Source organism: Sorex araneus, chromosome 6, assembly GCF_027595985.1.
Source record: "Sorex araneus isolate mSorAra2 chromosome 6, mSorAra2.pri, whole genome shotgun sequence".
NCBI lineage: Eukaryota > Metazoa > Chordata > Mammalia > Eulipotyphla > Soricidae > Sorex > Sorex araneus.
The window spans coordinates 79319706-79334844 of record NC_073307.1 but is presented as its reverse complement, the minus strand read 5'-3'; the positions used below and the strand labels follow the sequence as shown (position 1 = coordinate 79334844).

At 37.8% G+C, this 15139-nt stretch overlaps 1 protein-coding gene across 1 annotated transcript in view; it reads left to right on the top strand.

Moving 5' to 3' along the window:
* The first annotated feature begins 689 nt into the window (after nucleotides 1-689).
* The window catches only part of FBXW10B (F-box and WD repeat domain containing 10B), a 55357-nt gene continuing 40907 nt past the window's right edge, over nucleotides 690-15139 (top strand). The window contains exons 1-7 of the mRNA XM_055143582.1: nucleotides 690-1185; nucleotides 2280-2444; nucleotides 3362-3553; nucleotides 3638-3765; nucleotides 4499-4621; nucleotides 9806-9915; nucleotides 10610-10810. Coding sequence (XP_054999557.1) covers nucleotides 690-1185; nucleotides 2280-2444; nucleotides 3362-3553; nucleotides 3638-3765; nucleotides 4499-4621; nucleotides 9806-9915; nucleotides 10610-10810 — 1415 coding nt within the window. The remainder of the gene's footprint in view (nucleotides 1186-2279; nucleotides 2445-3361; nucleotides 3554-3637; nucleotides 3766-4498; nucleotides 4622-9805; nucleotides 9916-10609; nucleotides 10811-15139) is intronic.

Here is a 15139-nt window from a genome sequence, read left to right as displayed (position 1 = left end):
TTGGTGGTGGGGAATGTGCACTGGTGGAGGGATGGGTGTTTGATCATTGTGAGATTGTAACCCAAACATGAAAGCTTGTAACTATCTCATGGTGATTCAACAAAATTTAAAAAATTTTAAAAATTTTTCAAGTGTTAAATAAATTTATATACAAATGTTTTTTCTTTTATGTTGATAGTTAAGAAAATAACATAAATATCTTGTAACACTGGAATAGCTACCTTATAACCAAGCACCTAAACCTAATTAGTTTTTATCTGCTTTTGCATTAATGACCATCTAAAATCATTAACTACAATTAAAATCTACCACCAAGGCCAACAACACATATTCTTTTCGTTTAAAGGGGAGATATTTTTAATTATTAAAAGTTTACTTATACTGTATGTGCTGTTCTAGAAAGGAGATGACCAGCTATTTCAGAAAATATAACAACTGCCTCCCTGTGAGAAGTGCCAAGTTTAGGAGATTTACGGTAAAGTCATGTTTCCTTGGAGGTCAGTACAAAGCTGACTTCTACTGACAGTTTCTGGGAAAGAACAGCTTACCATCTATCCTAGTGGTTTATCTTTTCTCATGTTTATAATGGAAAGACTCATTTTGGGATACTTAACAGCTTCTCTTGTTCTTTTTGTGTGTGGTGAAGTCCACAAGAGACAAAGATAAAATGAGCTGGTCATCTCAAGATCATGGAAGAGCTCGAACCAAGATGCAGGAATCTCTCTTTTTTTTGTGGTGATAAGAAGGCCGATTCTTTCCCTGTGTGCCAGAAGTGTGAAGCATGTATCTTGGCTTGGCAGGTCTTCTCTACCAAGGAGTGGTTCCAACGAATCAGTGAGATATCACAGAGGAGGTTTCTAGTTAACATCCTGGTGCAGTTAGATAGCATGTATTTGTTAAACTACTTTCAAAGTATCCTTCAGACCACGCAGGGGAAGGATGCCATCTATAACAGGACCCGGATCAGCATCAGAAAGGAGGGGAAAATTGTGACATCCTCCTTGAGCCAAGTGTTGGATAAAGCAATAGAAGAGAAGATGAAGGAGATTTTATACTGGTTTAGGAAAAGCACCCACCAGACTAAAGCAAATTATACCCTCTTGCTGCTGCAGATGTGTGAGCCCAAGTTACTACTAACTGCTGCCAATGTCATCAGAAACCTGTTTATGAAAGACCAGAACTCAGGTAAACAACATCTCAGGTAGACACCAGAGAGTTCTCCAAAGACCAGGAAGCAAGACTTTTGGAGTCTGTAAAGGAATTAAATATGTGGTCAAGTTTAAGCAAATAGCACTTTCCAGAATGCAGGATAGAGTTCTGGAGAAATTAAATGTGACTTCCTTTCACAATTGTCAAATGACAAATGCAGAAGGAAGTACAAAAAAATTAAGTGTCAAGCATTTAAAATGGATTTCTACTCTCTTTAGGTGCTGAACTATCTGGTCCGAACCTCCACTTCTTAGTGCAGTGTGGTTCTGCACCAGCGGGTTAGGGATTGGACTGGATTTGTAGGTATAAATGAGGAAGCTACTGAATTGCTTTGGCCTTCAGCTTCCAATGCAAAAAAAACCAGAGAGGAAAAAAAAATTACAGTCCTCCACCTGTACTGGTCAGATTAGATATAAGCCAGTCCAACTATTTAATTTTTGGGGGTGAGGAAACCAAAATACAGGGAATCTGAGTACTTATCTAACTGAATCAAGTAACTCAGGGTTTCCAGTTTAGGATTATATATCCCTGAGCTCAGGACAGCCCTCCAGACAGAACAGACAGTGGGCTGGCTGGTAAGCTTTTGTGTATAAATCTTTTTGTATATAAAGTCTTCTACAACCTTCTGCATTTGTTAGATTTTATCACCCACCACAGGAATTCAGCTACTTGTATTAAAGCTGTATAAATGCAATTATAAATGCAGTATAGGAAGATTCTTTTTGTCCTAGGGGAAATTATAAACAGGTAAGTTTTATATTTGAATTCAAATGAAGCTATTGAAAAAATTAAGCAAGAGTTTAACAAAGCCTTCCAGCTCCTGTTCACACCACGCCCACTCTCTCCATGCATGTACTGTAGAGTCCTGTAACGGTCCCATTGTTGGTCAGCTGACAAAATCTAATTTCTGAAAAATTTTCAGAGAAACTGAGAGTTCCCAAATAAGAACTACAGCTGGTCCATTTGTATACATTTAAAAGAAGAAAGTAGAAGCAAAATAGTCTTTGTAAACTGTTTTCCTCCACACATTTGCTTCAAAAAGGAGCCTTGTCTGGTATTTTGTTTCTTAGAGATCAAGGAAGATTCCAACAATCTATTTTTCTTTTCTGAGAAAAACTCCCAGTCAGATATTGCATTTGGGATTGATGAAACCAACTATACATCCGTCACCGTGTCTAAAACTTCAGAAATAGAAAAATTGTTTGAAAATGTTGGGGGAGAGTCATTTAAAACTGGTAAGTCATCTGGTAGCTCATCAGATATTTATCCCTCATTTAATTTCACATGGGGTACGGGAAACACTGGGATTAAAATTGCCAGTAGGGCCCTAAGGTTTAAGTTTTCATTGCTTTATTATGATACTTCCAAGAAACAACTGAAAATAGAGACCATAAAGGAAGGAATATATTCTGTTTTCTTTAAGGTTTCTCTCTGTCCAAAGCCACAATACGTCTGCTGGACCCTCAGCTTTGACTAGAGTTTGCCTCTTAAAAATAGCATCGTGAGCTGGAGAGATAGCACAGCGGGTAGGGTGTTTGCCTTGCACATGGCCTGGGTTCGATTCCCAGCATCCCATATGGTCCCCCGAGCATCACCAGGAGTAATTCCTGCATGCAAAGCCAGGAGTAACCCCTGAGCATCGCTGGATGTGACCCAAAAAGAAAAAAAAAAAGAGGCATCAAATTTAGACTTGAGGAGGAAACAATAATAGTGGGGAATTTAGGCTGACTTTAAGGCCCTCCTATGTTGGTTTTTGAAGATACATAAATGAAATACTTATAGAAAATAAATCACAGATTTAAAATCTTTAAGTGGAAAATGTTAAATTTCCATATAAAATTTAGTAAACTGACCACTAATATAACCATTAGTCACTCCAATAATTATCAACATTTTACTAATTTACTTAATTCATTGTACCTTCAAAAACTGATTTTTTTTTCTTGTTGAATTTAGAGAAAATTTCTTTTCACCAGACTGAAATAGGACTTTGATGTTATAGGTTTTCTAGATTCATTTTTTCAGAAGAAATGACAAAAATTCAGTGACCTAAATAAGGGTAGTTTCTGATAAACTTTCTTTGGGACTCAAACTGTGGAGCTATAGCAGAATTGACTCTACCATCTACCTTTCTCTGGTTCAATTCTACTAGGTCTACCAAAGGATTTACTTCAGTGTATTTCCAAGATGGATAGACTGTTTTCTGAAAAAGCAAACAAGTCATTTTATGCTCACTCAGACCTTCTGATTACCTTAGAGGCTATTGGTGACTTAACCTCTGGGAGCAGGAAATACTGTGACTTCATCCATTACCTGCCTGTCCACCTCTCCAAGTATATTCTAGGTATGGTGAGGTGTGTTGGAAGATTTCTTAAGAGACTCCATCTTGACTCAGAGACTCTTAGACCCATCTTTTATTCTTTTTCAGGCATGCTAAGTAAAAGCACCCTGAACAGATGTGCCTGTGTGAGCAAGCACTGGGCTATACTGACACAGCAGGTCAAGATGGAGCTGTCAATGCATACGTTCCTTCAGAATAAGATTTCATACTTGCAGGTACTTCCTCTCTGAAAGGAGACTATCTGGAATCTTATTTCTGTGCTAAGGTTTGTCTGACTATGAGCCTTTCAGTCTGTTTATAGATTCTTAGCTGACTTCCTGCTCCATAGTTTTAGTAGTCACTTTGTTATTGTCCTGACTCCTTGTTAATCACCAGTTACTCTCCCAGTTGCTAGTCAATGCATCTAGCAAGAACAATATGTAGAAAAATCTCTCAGGAAGAGACACTGATGTTTTGTTCAATATTACAGAAGAGTATCTTAATAAGAAAGTTATGAATATATTCCTGGGAAAGTCTGATAAGTAAAAGTGATAATAACAAGGCAAGGGTATATTTTCAGATTAAAATACAATGCCTTTCTTTCACAGCAAATCTTTCTTGCATAGTTACTTGTGATTTTTCCTAAAGTCCAACCCTAAACCATGGACTGCTTGGAATTTTTTAGTAGAGGTGGATGAAAGAAATCAAAAGAAGCAAGCATTGTGAAGTAGGCAACAAGCTAGAAAGCTGGGAAATGTGGACAATCTCTTTCCTGTCATTCTCCAAATGTGTGGTATTCATTATCCCTCTTGAACCAGTCTGTATTCAGTACTAAGGGCTCAAGGCGTAAGGCCTAAGGCTTCCTTAGACAGGATTTACTATAGTATCCTTCAAATCTTTCCCCAAATTAGCTTTCCTCTTCTTTATGAGAATAGGAGTCAAGTAGTCATTTCTGTTTTTCCCCCCAAGGGTTCCTACACGAAGGGAGTAGATCCAACCTATGCCAACAAGCTTTTTATCCCAGTTCCTAAAATGGTAGATGATGCTAAATACACACGTGTGAAAAATCAAAAATGGAAACTGAGGACAAAGGTGGGTGATGGTGATGGTGACGTCTGGGAAAATTAACTGTGAATGTTATGTACTTATTAGATATTGAAGGCAAATTACAGATTTGGATCTCATGCAGGGATCTAGGAAGTGAGGCATATAGACAAAGGTGAGCAGCAACATTCCCTGTAAGGAGACCAAAGTTGTTTTGTGCTGAGCTCTTAAGCAATCACTTCCTTTCTTTAAGTCTTATTTTCCTCATCTGTTAAATAAGTGGGCCAAATTGATGATTCAGAGATCTTTATATTTCAAATCTATGGCCATCTTTACCATTCATGTTATCAAGTAATAGAGTAGAAAACTCAAAGCTAGAGTTAAAGGTCAGGAACAAAGTCACTCACAGCAGGGATGTCCCTCAATACCTATTTGTCCATGTCTCCAATCAGTGAAACTTCTCAGCTCTCACTTCTAGGCTCACTCTGGCTCTATGAAGGAAAAGGACAGTCACAGGTTATATCCCTCACTCAAGAACATTAGACCTGGCCACAAAATCTTGAGAAATAATGAAGATCCATAGATGGAGGACTCTGTATTCTTTATGTATATACTTGACTCTTCCTATTATATTCCTGTTCCCTTGTCTTTGCTTAAGGTCCTTTTATTTTGAAATCTATTCAAGTTGATCCCCAAGTATATGGTTAGACACACCTAACTATATTAAATTATGGCTTAATATAAGCCACAATTTTCTATAAGGAAATTGTAGAATATAAATTAGAGGTTGAGAGATAGGCATAACAGAATAGACAATTTAGTTTATATGTTTATAGAGATCAGATAGGTTACAGGCAGGTGAGTGTTTGGTGTGAGTGCAATGATAGTGCACTTTGATATTGCAACGATGAATTGGAGAATTCATTACCCATTTGAGGAGGCCAGTTGCTACTTAACTCCAAATATGCATATTTTTGACCTCTCAGATCATCTGAACTTTCAAGAAAAGATTTAAATCTGAATTATTATGTAAAATCATTTTTTAAAAAATCCTAGGAACGAATCAAAATGGTTCTCAGTGTTAGCATGCATGCTTTGTATGTATGAAGCCCTGAGTTTGATTCCCAGGAAAACACACACACACATACACACACAAGCACATGCATGAATGCACACACACCACACACACACACAAAAGAAAAAAAATATATGGACCAAGACTTTCTATTTATGATTTGGTCCTGTCACTTGTTTTATAGATGAAAGAAATGCTCAAGAGGAGTGGCAGAGATACAAGTGCTGCCTTGCTTGTTCCAAGCCTACTGATTGCTTTGAATATAACAAAACTAATATCCACTAAGGCCACAGTTGTGGTTCAGCAAAAGAATAAATTCTTCACATTTGTGAGTCCCTTGGTTTGCACAGCAAACAAACAAAAGTACCAAACTCAAAATCAAAACATAACAAAACAAAAAAATACAACAAATACAAATTCTTAAGATCCATATTCTTGATGACATAGTTAATAATTCCCTGACCCAAAAGACAACCCAGTCAGTTTGATATTTTATAAATATAAAATTTTTACTAAAAGAAACAAGTAACTTAGTATGAAGACTCGCAGAAGACATAAAGCAGCAGAAGTGAGTACTTCTGAGGGATTATGATATCAGTGGGCAATCCTTATAAACTGAGTTAAAATAATAAGCCAAGCAGTGCCAAGAGCTCTGTGAGCTTCATTCATTTAATATATTTTTAATTTATTTATTCTTTTATTGAATCACCATGTGGAAAGTTACAAAACTTTCAGGTTTAAGTCTCAGTTATACAATGCTTGAACACCCATCCAGTGCACATATTCCACCACCAAGAATCACAGTATACCTCCCCCCACCCCCCACCTCCCCAGCCCCCCACCCCGCCTGTGTAACTGGTAAATTTCACTTTACTTTCACTTTACTTTGATTACATTCAATACAAAAAACTCACTATTTTTGTTTGGAGTTTCTCCCCCCTAAAGTCGACCTGCTGAAAAGGAAGCATTTGATGATTTGTTTTCCATTGCTGAGAATGAATTTAATCTTTACTCTAGGTTTGGTAGATATTATTGCTCATAGTTTATGAATCTGAAAATGAATACAATAATGTTAGAAAACTTGCTAAAGGTCTTATGGCAATGTCAGAGCTGAAATTTTCTACCAGATATTTTCCTTTCAATGATTCTACTGTGTGACTTATGGACTCTCAAAATGTAGTTGATGAACATAAGCCAAGGAATTCCGGCCTAGGATGTGAAAAACCAAGGAAACCTCATTTTGTTCAAGCAGGGTATCAGAGCTTCTTGGACACTGGAAGGTAGCAGGTGATGAATTTTCATAGGGAGAGACTACTGGGTAAATATTACTATTTTTATAGACAAAGAAAGAGAGTTGAAATCTCCAGGTTTTCTTGGAGTTGACATGGGCTACCTCCCACCACTTCCTGGCAGTCACCTCCAAGAACTAAGTCTTGTGCCACCATGTAAGCGTTTCTACTGACTTTGCTCTGGAGACTCATCAATAAATCTCAAAAGAGATAATAACACTGCAATAAATCTTGGACCCGTGTATGACTAAATAATCCAGGGTCCACCAGAGGGGTTGGGTTAGTCCAGTGCCTGCCCAAACAGAGCCTCATCAGCCACTTGCTCCCACAATCCAAAATTGCCGCCATGCCTCTGGGGTGGACTCCACCGTTTTGGAATGAATCTCACTGAGATAATCTGCTGTAAATTTAGGTATGCAGGTTTTGTGACTGAAATCTCCAGGCTTTCTCAGAATCAGGATGGTCTACCTCCCCCAACCTCACTGTACTTCTGGAAGCCCTGGCAGTCACATGACATCCTGAAGCTGTTGCAATCCAGTTAAGAAGGCTAATCCAGCTGTACCTTTCTGATAATACTGAACTCCCTGAACAAACACAATGACTGCTTAGTACCTGTGTTGCATGTCATAATGCATACAAGGAGAGTGAGTGAGTATAAGAGAGGAAGAGAGAGACAAAGAAACAGAGATACAGAGAGAAAGTGAGTGAGAGAGAGAGAGAAAAGCAGGCTGGGGGGAGTGGAGTTGTGGGTGATGGGAAGGAAACTCGGGACATTGATGGTGGGAAATGTACACTGGGGGAGGGATGGGTGTTGCAATACTGCGTGACTGAAACCTAATCATGAACAGCTTTGTAATGGTCTAGCTTGATAATTCAATTTAAAAAAAGGAAAAAGAGAGAGTCAGTGAGGAAACAGACATCTGGGTGAAGAGTTTAATATTTGGGAGAAGGCTAAGACTTAGAAGGATGGGAACGGAGGTAGGATGTTTGCCTTTCATGGGGTTGATATAGTTTGATCCTCAGCATTCCATATGATCCCCTGAGCACTGCCAGGAGTAATTCCTGAATGCAGAACCAGGAGTAATCCATGAGCATTGCCAAGTGTGACCCAAAAAGCCAAAAATAAATTTGGAAAGAATGATAGGAGAGAGGTCTGCAGGAGAACTCACAGATAAAAATGTGATGCTATGGTCTTACTTTCATGAGAAACATAATGCTTTAGGGTTTTTTGATAGTCTGATTTTTATTTCCTACTAGTAAGGGAAGAAGTGTGGCTGGCAAGAAGAGAATCAATAGTAACCTGTGCCAAAATTTAGCAAGTTGGGATTTAGCATTAGAGCTGCTAAGAAAATTTATGAAATTTTTTCAGCACTGTTTACAATAGCCACAATTTGGAAAAAACCGGAGTGCCCAAAAACAGATGACTGGTTAAAGAAACTTTGGTACATCTACACAATGGAATACTATGCAGCTATTAGAAAGCATGAAGTCATGAAATTTGCATATAAGTGGATCAACATGGAAAGTATCATGTTGAGTGAAATGAGTCAGAAAGAAAGAGACAGACAGAAAGATTGCACTCATATGTGGAATATAAAGTAGCAGAGAGGTACGAGCTAGCAATGATGCAACTTCTGGCAGAAATTTCTCTGAACTCAGTTACTAAAATACTAAAATACAGAAATCCCAAACCTCGCAGCCGCTATTGTGGCTACACGACCTAATATCTCTTCATTCTCAGCAATGGAAAACAAATTATCAAATGCTTCCTTTCCAGCAGGTCTGACTTTGTGTGGGGGGGAGGGGAAACTCCAAACAATAATAGTGAGTTTTTGTTGAAATATTGAATGTAATCAGAATGTATTAGAAGGTAAAGAGAAAAGTGAAGAGAAAGTAAAGTGAAATTTATCAGCTACACAGGTGGGGTGGGAGGTTGGGGGAGTAGGGGGAGGTTTACTGTGGTTCTTGGTGGTGGAATATGTGCACTGGTGAAGGGATGGGTGTTTGACAATTGTGTAACTGAGACTTGAGCCTGAAAGCTTTGTAACTTTCCACATGGTGATCCAATAAATAAATAAAAAAGAAAAAGAAAATTTATGAAATTAGAGTGGAAATGAAGGAAAGAAGGAAGGGAAAAAGGTGGGAAAGAATGAAAGGAGGAGTCTTTGAAAATAAAAGTGAAGCAGGTCTGTTGAGATGGGAAGCACTGAATACTTTCATTATAATGCATATAATGTATTTTGTGAGGCAGCTATAAGAGCAAATTAAGGTTGTAGGTGTATAAGAATTTTGGAGGGCAAATACATAGTCTAGCTGTAAATTTACACATGGATTGAGTTCCTATGCCTATACTTTGTACTGTATGCAATATACCTTGATATACCTATCAAAAGGAAAGGATGGGTGAAAGAAAAGGTGATGCTCGCACTGGAAATTTGGAGGTATATGCAGAGAGTCTTATACATATATATGTATGAAGCTATATTCCTAAAGTTTTATAGTATTGTAAATCAATGATAAAATCAGTGAAATTTTATTTTAAACATAGGATATCCATGACTTTTGTGTGAGCATAACCTGTGTAAACTCATTTTTAAAAAATGCTAATATCAATTATATAAAAATGTTTATGGAATTAAAACACATAGAACATAAAAAAAGTAATAGGAGAGCTAGGGCCTTTAGCTCTAAATTTTATAATTCATGGGGTACCTTCTAATAGACCCCTGCCAATTACCATATAGAACCAGTTACAGTTTGAAGCCAAGGAATCCATGGTCCCTTGCTTGTACCCTTGCCAGGGGTATTCATATCTAGAGTTCTGAGTAAAGTTGCTATGGTAGCTTGACTTCAATTGTTCCTTATTAGAGTGACTACAACTTGTGGACTGCATACCAGAACCAGGAAACTGAGCTAATCCAGATGGAGGAGAGAAATGTCTTCTGTGGTACTTACAATGTCCGCATTTTATGTGATATGTAAGTCCTGAATTAAAAGCCATAATCTGATGAAACTACTGATTTCCCACACTGGCATCTTTGGGATTCCATCGGCCTTTATTAATTTAGAAAGATAATCCTTCCTTACTTCAAACTCCAGCCCCAAAACTAACATGAGATCCCATTTGGGTAATGGGTGCTTCATTTTTATAACATTCTCAGAGATGAGTGGTTTATAACATTATTTTATTTATTTATTATAAATAAATGTTATAAACAATATTTATTTCCATGGTACCTGCCAGTGTAGGACTTTGAACTAAATACATGCACACTGGATATTACTTAAGGAAAATGCCCGGTGAATTATGTAGTAGGTGTAGGATTCCCATTGTGTTCCTCTAAGCGTTCAATGAAAAAATGTTTCCATGGTCAAGTTTGGGAAATGCCTCATTCTTTGTTTTCTTTCAAGGGTGTTATTGTACGTTAGCAGAAATATATATATTTTATATAAATTTGCACTTGTTTTTGTTTTAAATATACCTGAGATGAATTTTATTATGGCATGAGGTAGTGATCCTAACTGGCACAAAGCCTTGCTTTCTGTTAACTCCCTTGTCAGAGAGACTTGAATTTCCCATTACACGATCGATGCATGTGTGATGCATGGCACTAAGTGAGTTCCAGGAAGTATACTTCTTTTACAAATAATCCTTTTCCTTTGGTAATTCAGGTGGAACCCAAACAGAGTCATTCACTATTCTGGGGGAGATTTTCTAGCTTTCACATCCAATCGGAAGATCTACCTTTTGAATATCATAAAAGTAAAGAAAATACACACTGAGTTCAGAGGCCACGCAGGGAGTATCCGCACTATCATCTTGTGTGAGAAGGAACACTTTCTCCTGAGCGGGAGTTATGACCTGAGTATCAGGTAAGAGCCAAGAAGTTATGGTGGCTACCCCATCTAAGGCTAAACATCTGTTTGTTTAAGAAATAGACATGTTGGGGCTGGAATGATAGCACAGCGGGTAGGGCGTTTGCATTGCACGCGGCCAACCCGGGTTCGAATCCCAGCATCCCATATGGTCCCCTGAGCACCGCCAGGAGTAATTCCTGAGTTCAGAGCCAGGAGTAACCCCTGTGCATCGCTGGGTGTGACCCAAAAAGCAAAAAAAAAAAAAAAAAAAAGACAAAAGACATGTTGATACCTCTTTAGTAACCGTGTTGCAGACGATGCCTAAAAGGAATAAAGGAAAACGACAGAGAGAGAGAAAGAGAGAGAGAGAGAGAGAGAGAGAGAGAGAGAGAGAGAGAGAGAGAGAGAGAGAGAGAGAGAGAAATGCTTGCCATAGAGGCAGGCTGGAGTGGGAGGGAAACTGGAGACATGGGTGGTGGGAAATGTACACTGGTGAAAGGATGAGTGTTGGAACATTGTATGCATTAATGAAACTCTTTCATGACCACCGTTGTAAGTGTGATTCTCATGATGATTCAGCTGAATTTTTTTTAAAAAAAGAATAGTTTTATGAGAATTAGTACATACAATTTTGATTAAGATAGATTTAAAATTGAAAAAAGAAATGTAAGTGCTTTTTCCTCTTTGTAATGATTGAAAAATCATCTTAGAAACATAGACTCCTAGAATAGCCCTCAATATTTTCACTTTGGGGCACTGCAAAACTCAAGAATATGTATGCTGCTTAAACTATGAATGATTCAAAATAATTATCAAATTTATTTTCTAGTTATAGACTGTAAATCAGAAAGTATCATTTTTAAAACATTCTTATAGGAAGAAATAATTTATATATCTTTTTATAATTGGTTTGGGGAAGTGGTTTCTATTGAAGTGAAACATTGTATAGAAGAAAAATCATATTTAAAATGCATATATAAATATACTCTTAAACAAAATAATAGATACCCATGAACTGAATATTCATGCTAATAAATAGAACATTATAGTCACCCCGATTTCCCTACCTAGCTTTTCCTTAATATATTCATTGAGGAGCAGTGCTCTCCTAAATTTTATACTCATTATTCTCTTGCATTTCTTTATAGATTAAAAATAATCTTTCAACCTATTTATACTTACAAGTATATTGACTACCTTTACCCATTTTTGAACTTAAATAGATTCTGCTAAATTCACCTGTACTTGATTCTTGCATGAAACTACGATTTTGAGACTCATTTCTGTTAGGTAGCTGACAATAATTATCTTCACTTAGCTATAGCAATTTCTTAAATGAACATATTAATTCACTTATACTCATATTAACCCACTTGGTTATTTTCCTACTGACATATATATCAGTAGAAAAATATATAAACACATATATAGGTTCTAATATTTTAAATAATCTTTATTTTATTTTTCACCTTTTCTCATTGTCACCATTGTAATATCACTTGTTAGTGTTTGAGAGTTACACTTGTGGTGTGCCAGAATCATACTCAGCAATATAAATATTTGGGATGCAACTTAAAAGTCTCTTACATGTAAAATAGGTGCTTTAACATTGTCACATCTCTGCATATAGAGCCATAGTCTTTATGATTTTGAAGTATCACCACAAATGTTATTTTGTCTCCTAATACTCATATTTTTTTCATTTGTGCCCCCTTATAATGTGTGTTATGGTATAGGTATTTATCATTTCATCCACAGTATCACTGTATCACTTTCATCTCGTTGTTCATCGATTTACTTGAGCGAGCACCAGTAATTCCTCCCAGCCCTGAGATTTTAGCAGCCTCTCCTTACTTGTCTTTCGCAATGATTAGAGTCTCTTTCAGGGTCAGGGGAATGAGACCTATTGTTACTGTTTTTGGCATATCGAATACGCCACAGGTAGCTTGCCAGGCTCTGCCCACGCAGGCAGGATACTCTTGGTAGCTTGCTGGGCTCTCTGAGAGGTGTCTATATATATATGTATATATATACGTATATATGTATATATACGTATATATACGTATATATGTATATGTATGTATACACACATATGTATATATGTATATATACATTTATATATATAATACAGATGTTTATATTACTCTCTATGATTTGTCTGAACTCCATCAAATATGGTGTGGTAATTATGGAAAATGGGTAGGAAGTGTCTTATAATATGTGTCTGGAAAGTGGGCCTGGAGCGTGGTGACAGTTGGGTAGTGGAGCATGGCTGCTGGGGCTGGGTCCCTTGGGGCTGGCAGGGTGTGGCATATGGGTGTGATCCCTGGGTCACTGGAGATTGGGTGATAGCAGACTGAGAATCTCTGCTCCTGGGCCCATTGAGTCCAGAGTCCAAGGTCACACAGTTCCGCATTATTTGGGTTTTGTGGGACTTCATTCATATGTGAGGCTTGGCCAGAGCATCTGGAAAGCAGTCTGGCATGTGGTGGCGGTTGGGTAGTGGAGGTCAGCTGCCGGGGCTGGGTCCCTTGGGCAGGGAGAGTTCTCACCTGCCCCCCACTCTGGCCTGCCCCAAGTGAAAACAGTCTGGTGCAGAGTCCACAGTATTGTTTTAAATATCATCTTTATTATTTTCCTGTTTGTTTTAATTTAATTTTATTTTAATTTACCTGGCTATACTTAAGGCTTACTCCTGTCTGTGCTCAGTGATCACTTCTAGTGGGGTTCTAGGGAACCATATACTGTGCTGAGGATTGAACTTAAGTCCACCATGTCCAAGGCAGTGTCTTAGCTGTTGTACTGTCTGGTTCTAGTCAGTTGATTTTAACTGTTGTTGAAGAAAGTCTTCATAAATATTTTAGCTACTTACTTTCCCAGTAAGAAACTTTAGGTTGCCTCCAAATAATTCTATCCTTGATAATTTATCTTTGATTCTTCACATGGACAATGTTATATTTCTTAAAGGCAAGCACCTAGGAATGGACTCCTAGGAGGGAACCATATGAGGTGTTGCGGTTGAACCTAGATCAGTTGTATGCATGAAAAGCACCCACCAGAGTGTCATCTTACCTCCACCAGGGTTTCCAGAGTCCTTCCTATCCCCACCCGGCAGCCTATCACCTTGACAGGCACACTTGAAAGTTTGGTTGTTGAAGTTTGGATCTCCTGTTTTCAGTGTTATTGACTCGGTGGTTTGGATATTTAGTTATACCACTGCTCTACAGCACCTATGCACTTGGAGCCCTTTGACCCCTGGTCTCCATTGCTTCCAATCTATCTCTTCCTCCCCTTCCTTCTCTCTCCTCATTTCTATACTCTGGGGCCAAGGATGATCTAAGCATCTTCCCTTTAAAACATTATATCCCATCATCCAGTTATTCTATATATCACATATAAGTGAGGTCACCCTGTGTTTAAATTACTTTTATTCCTATTTTTTATGAATGTTTACATTTAATAAAAATACATAAATTAAAAAAAAACAACCTGAGTTTCAGAGATAGAACTCCACAGGCACGTGTGAATTCTCAAGATTGAACCCTGCTACCGTCTTGGGGGGGGGCCTTGAGCACTGCCAGGCCCAAATACTGCAGTGTCAGATCCAAGCACTGGACCCTTTTGCTGGCACTGTCAGACTGTTCACACAACCCCAGTACCATTGGGTTTGGGCCCTTTAAAAAAAATAAAAGAAAATGTAAAACAATCTGGACACATGGTAAATCATGTTGCTACAGGCAATTTCAGCGACCAGAGATATAGCTCAATAAGCTGAATACATGCTTTACTTGTTGGAGACTCAGGTTCGATCCCTAGCCAATGCATGGTTCCCTGAGCACTGTCAGTAATGACCTCTAGGCACACATCAGAAGTAGCCTAAAGCACCACTGGGTGTGGCCCAAATAAAAATAGCACATCTTTTCCCAGACCAATTAGACATTGTTAAATGCATGGCAGGTATACAGTAGGTTCTTACAAACTAGTAAGGTGATGAACTTCTATGAATATTAGAAGATAAAGGGGGAAAAGAGTCATTTATTATGTGACAAGTTTCACTGATGAAACTATGAGATAAATAACACTGTTAACTCTCATTAAAAAAAAAGGTGAAGAGCAATTCAGTAATTTATCCATGACCACACAGATAGTAAGTAGTAGATATGGGATTACACCTCGGCAGTCTGACTTCAAACCACTATTTTAACATTATACTTTATTCTGTACCAAAGCCATCTGGATGAAGGAAGTGCAAGTCTGTATCAATGATAGCTGATAGGTGTCAGGTAACTTTGCTTATTAAAAATCAGCGTGTTTAAATTAGATAATTAAAACATTACCATACAT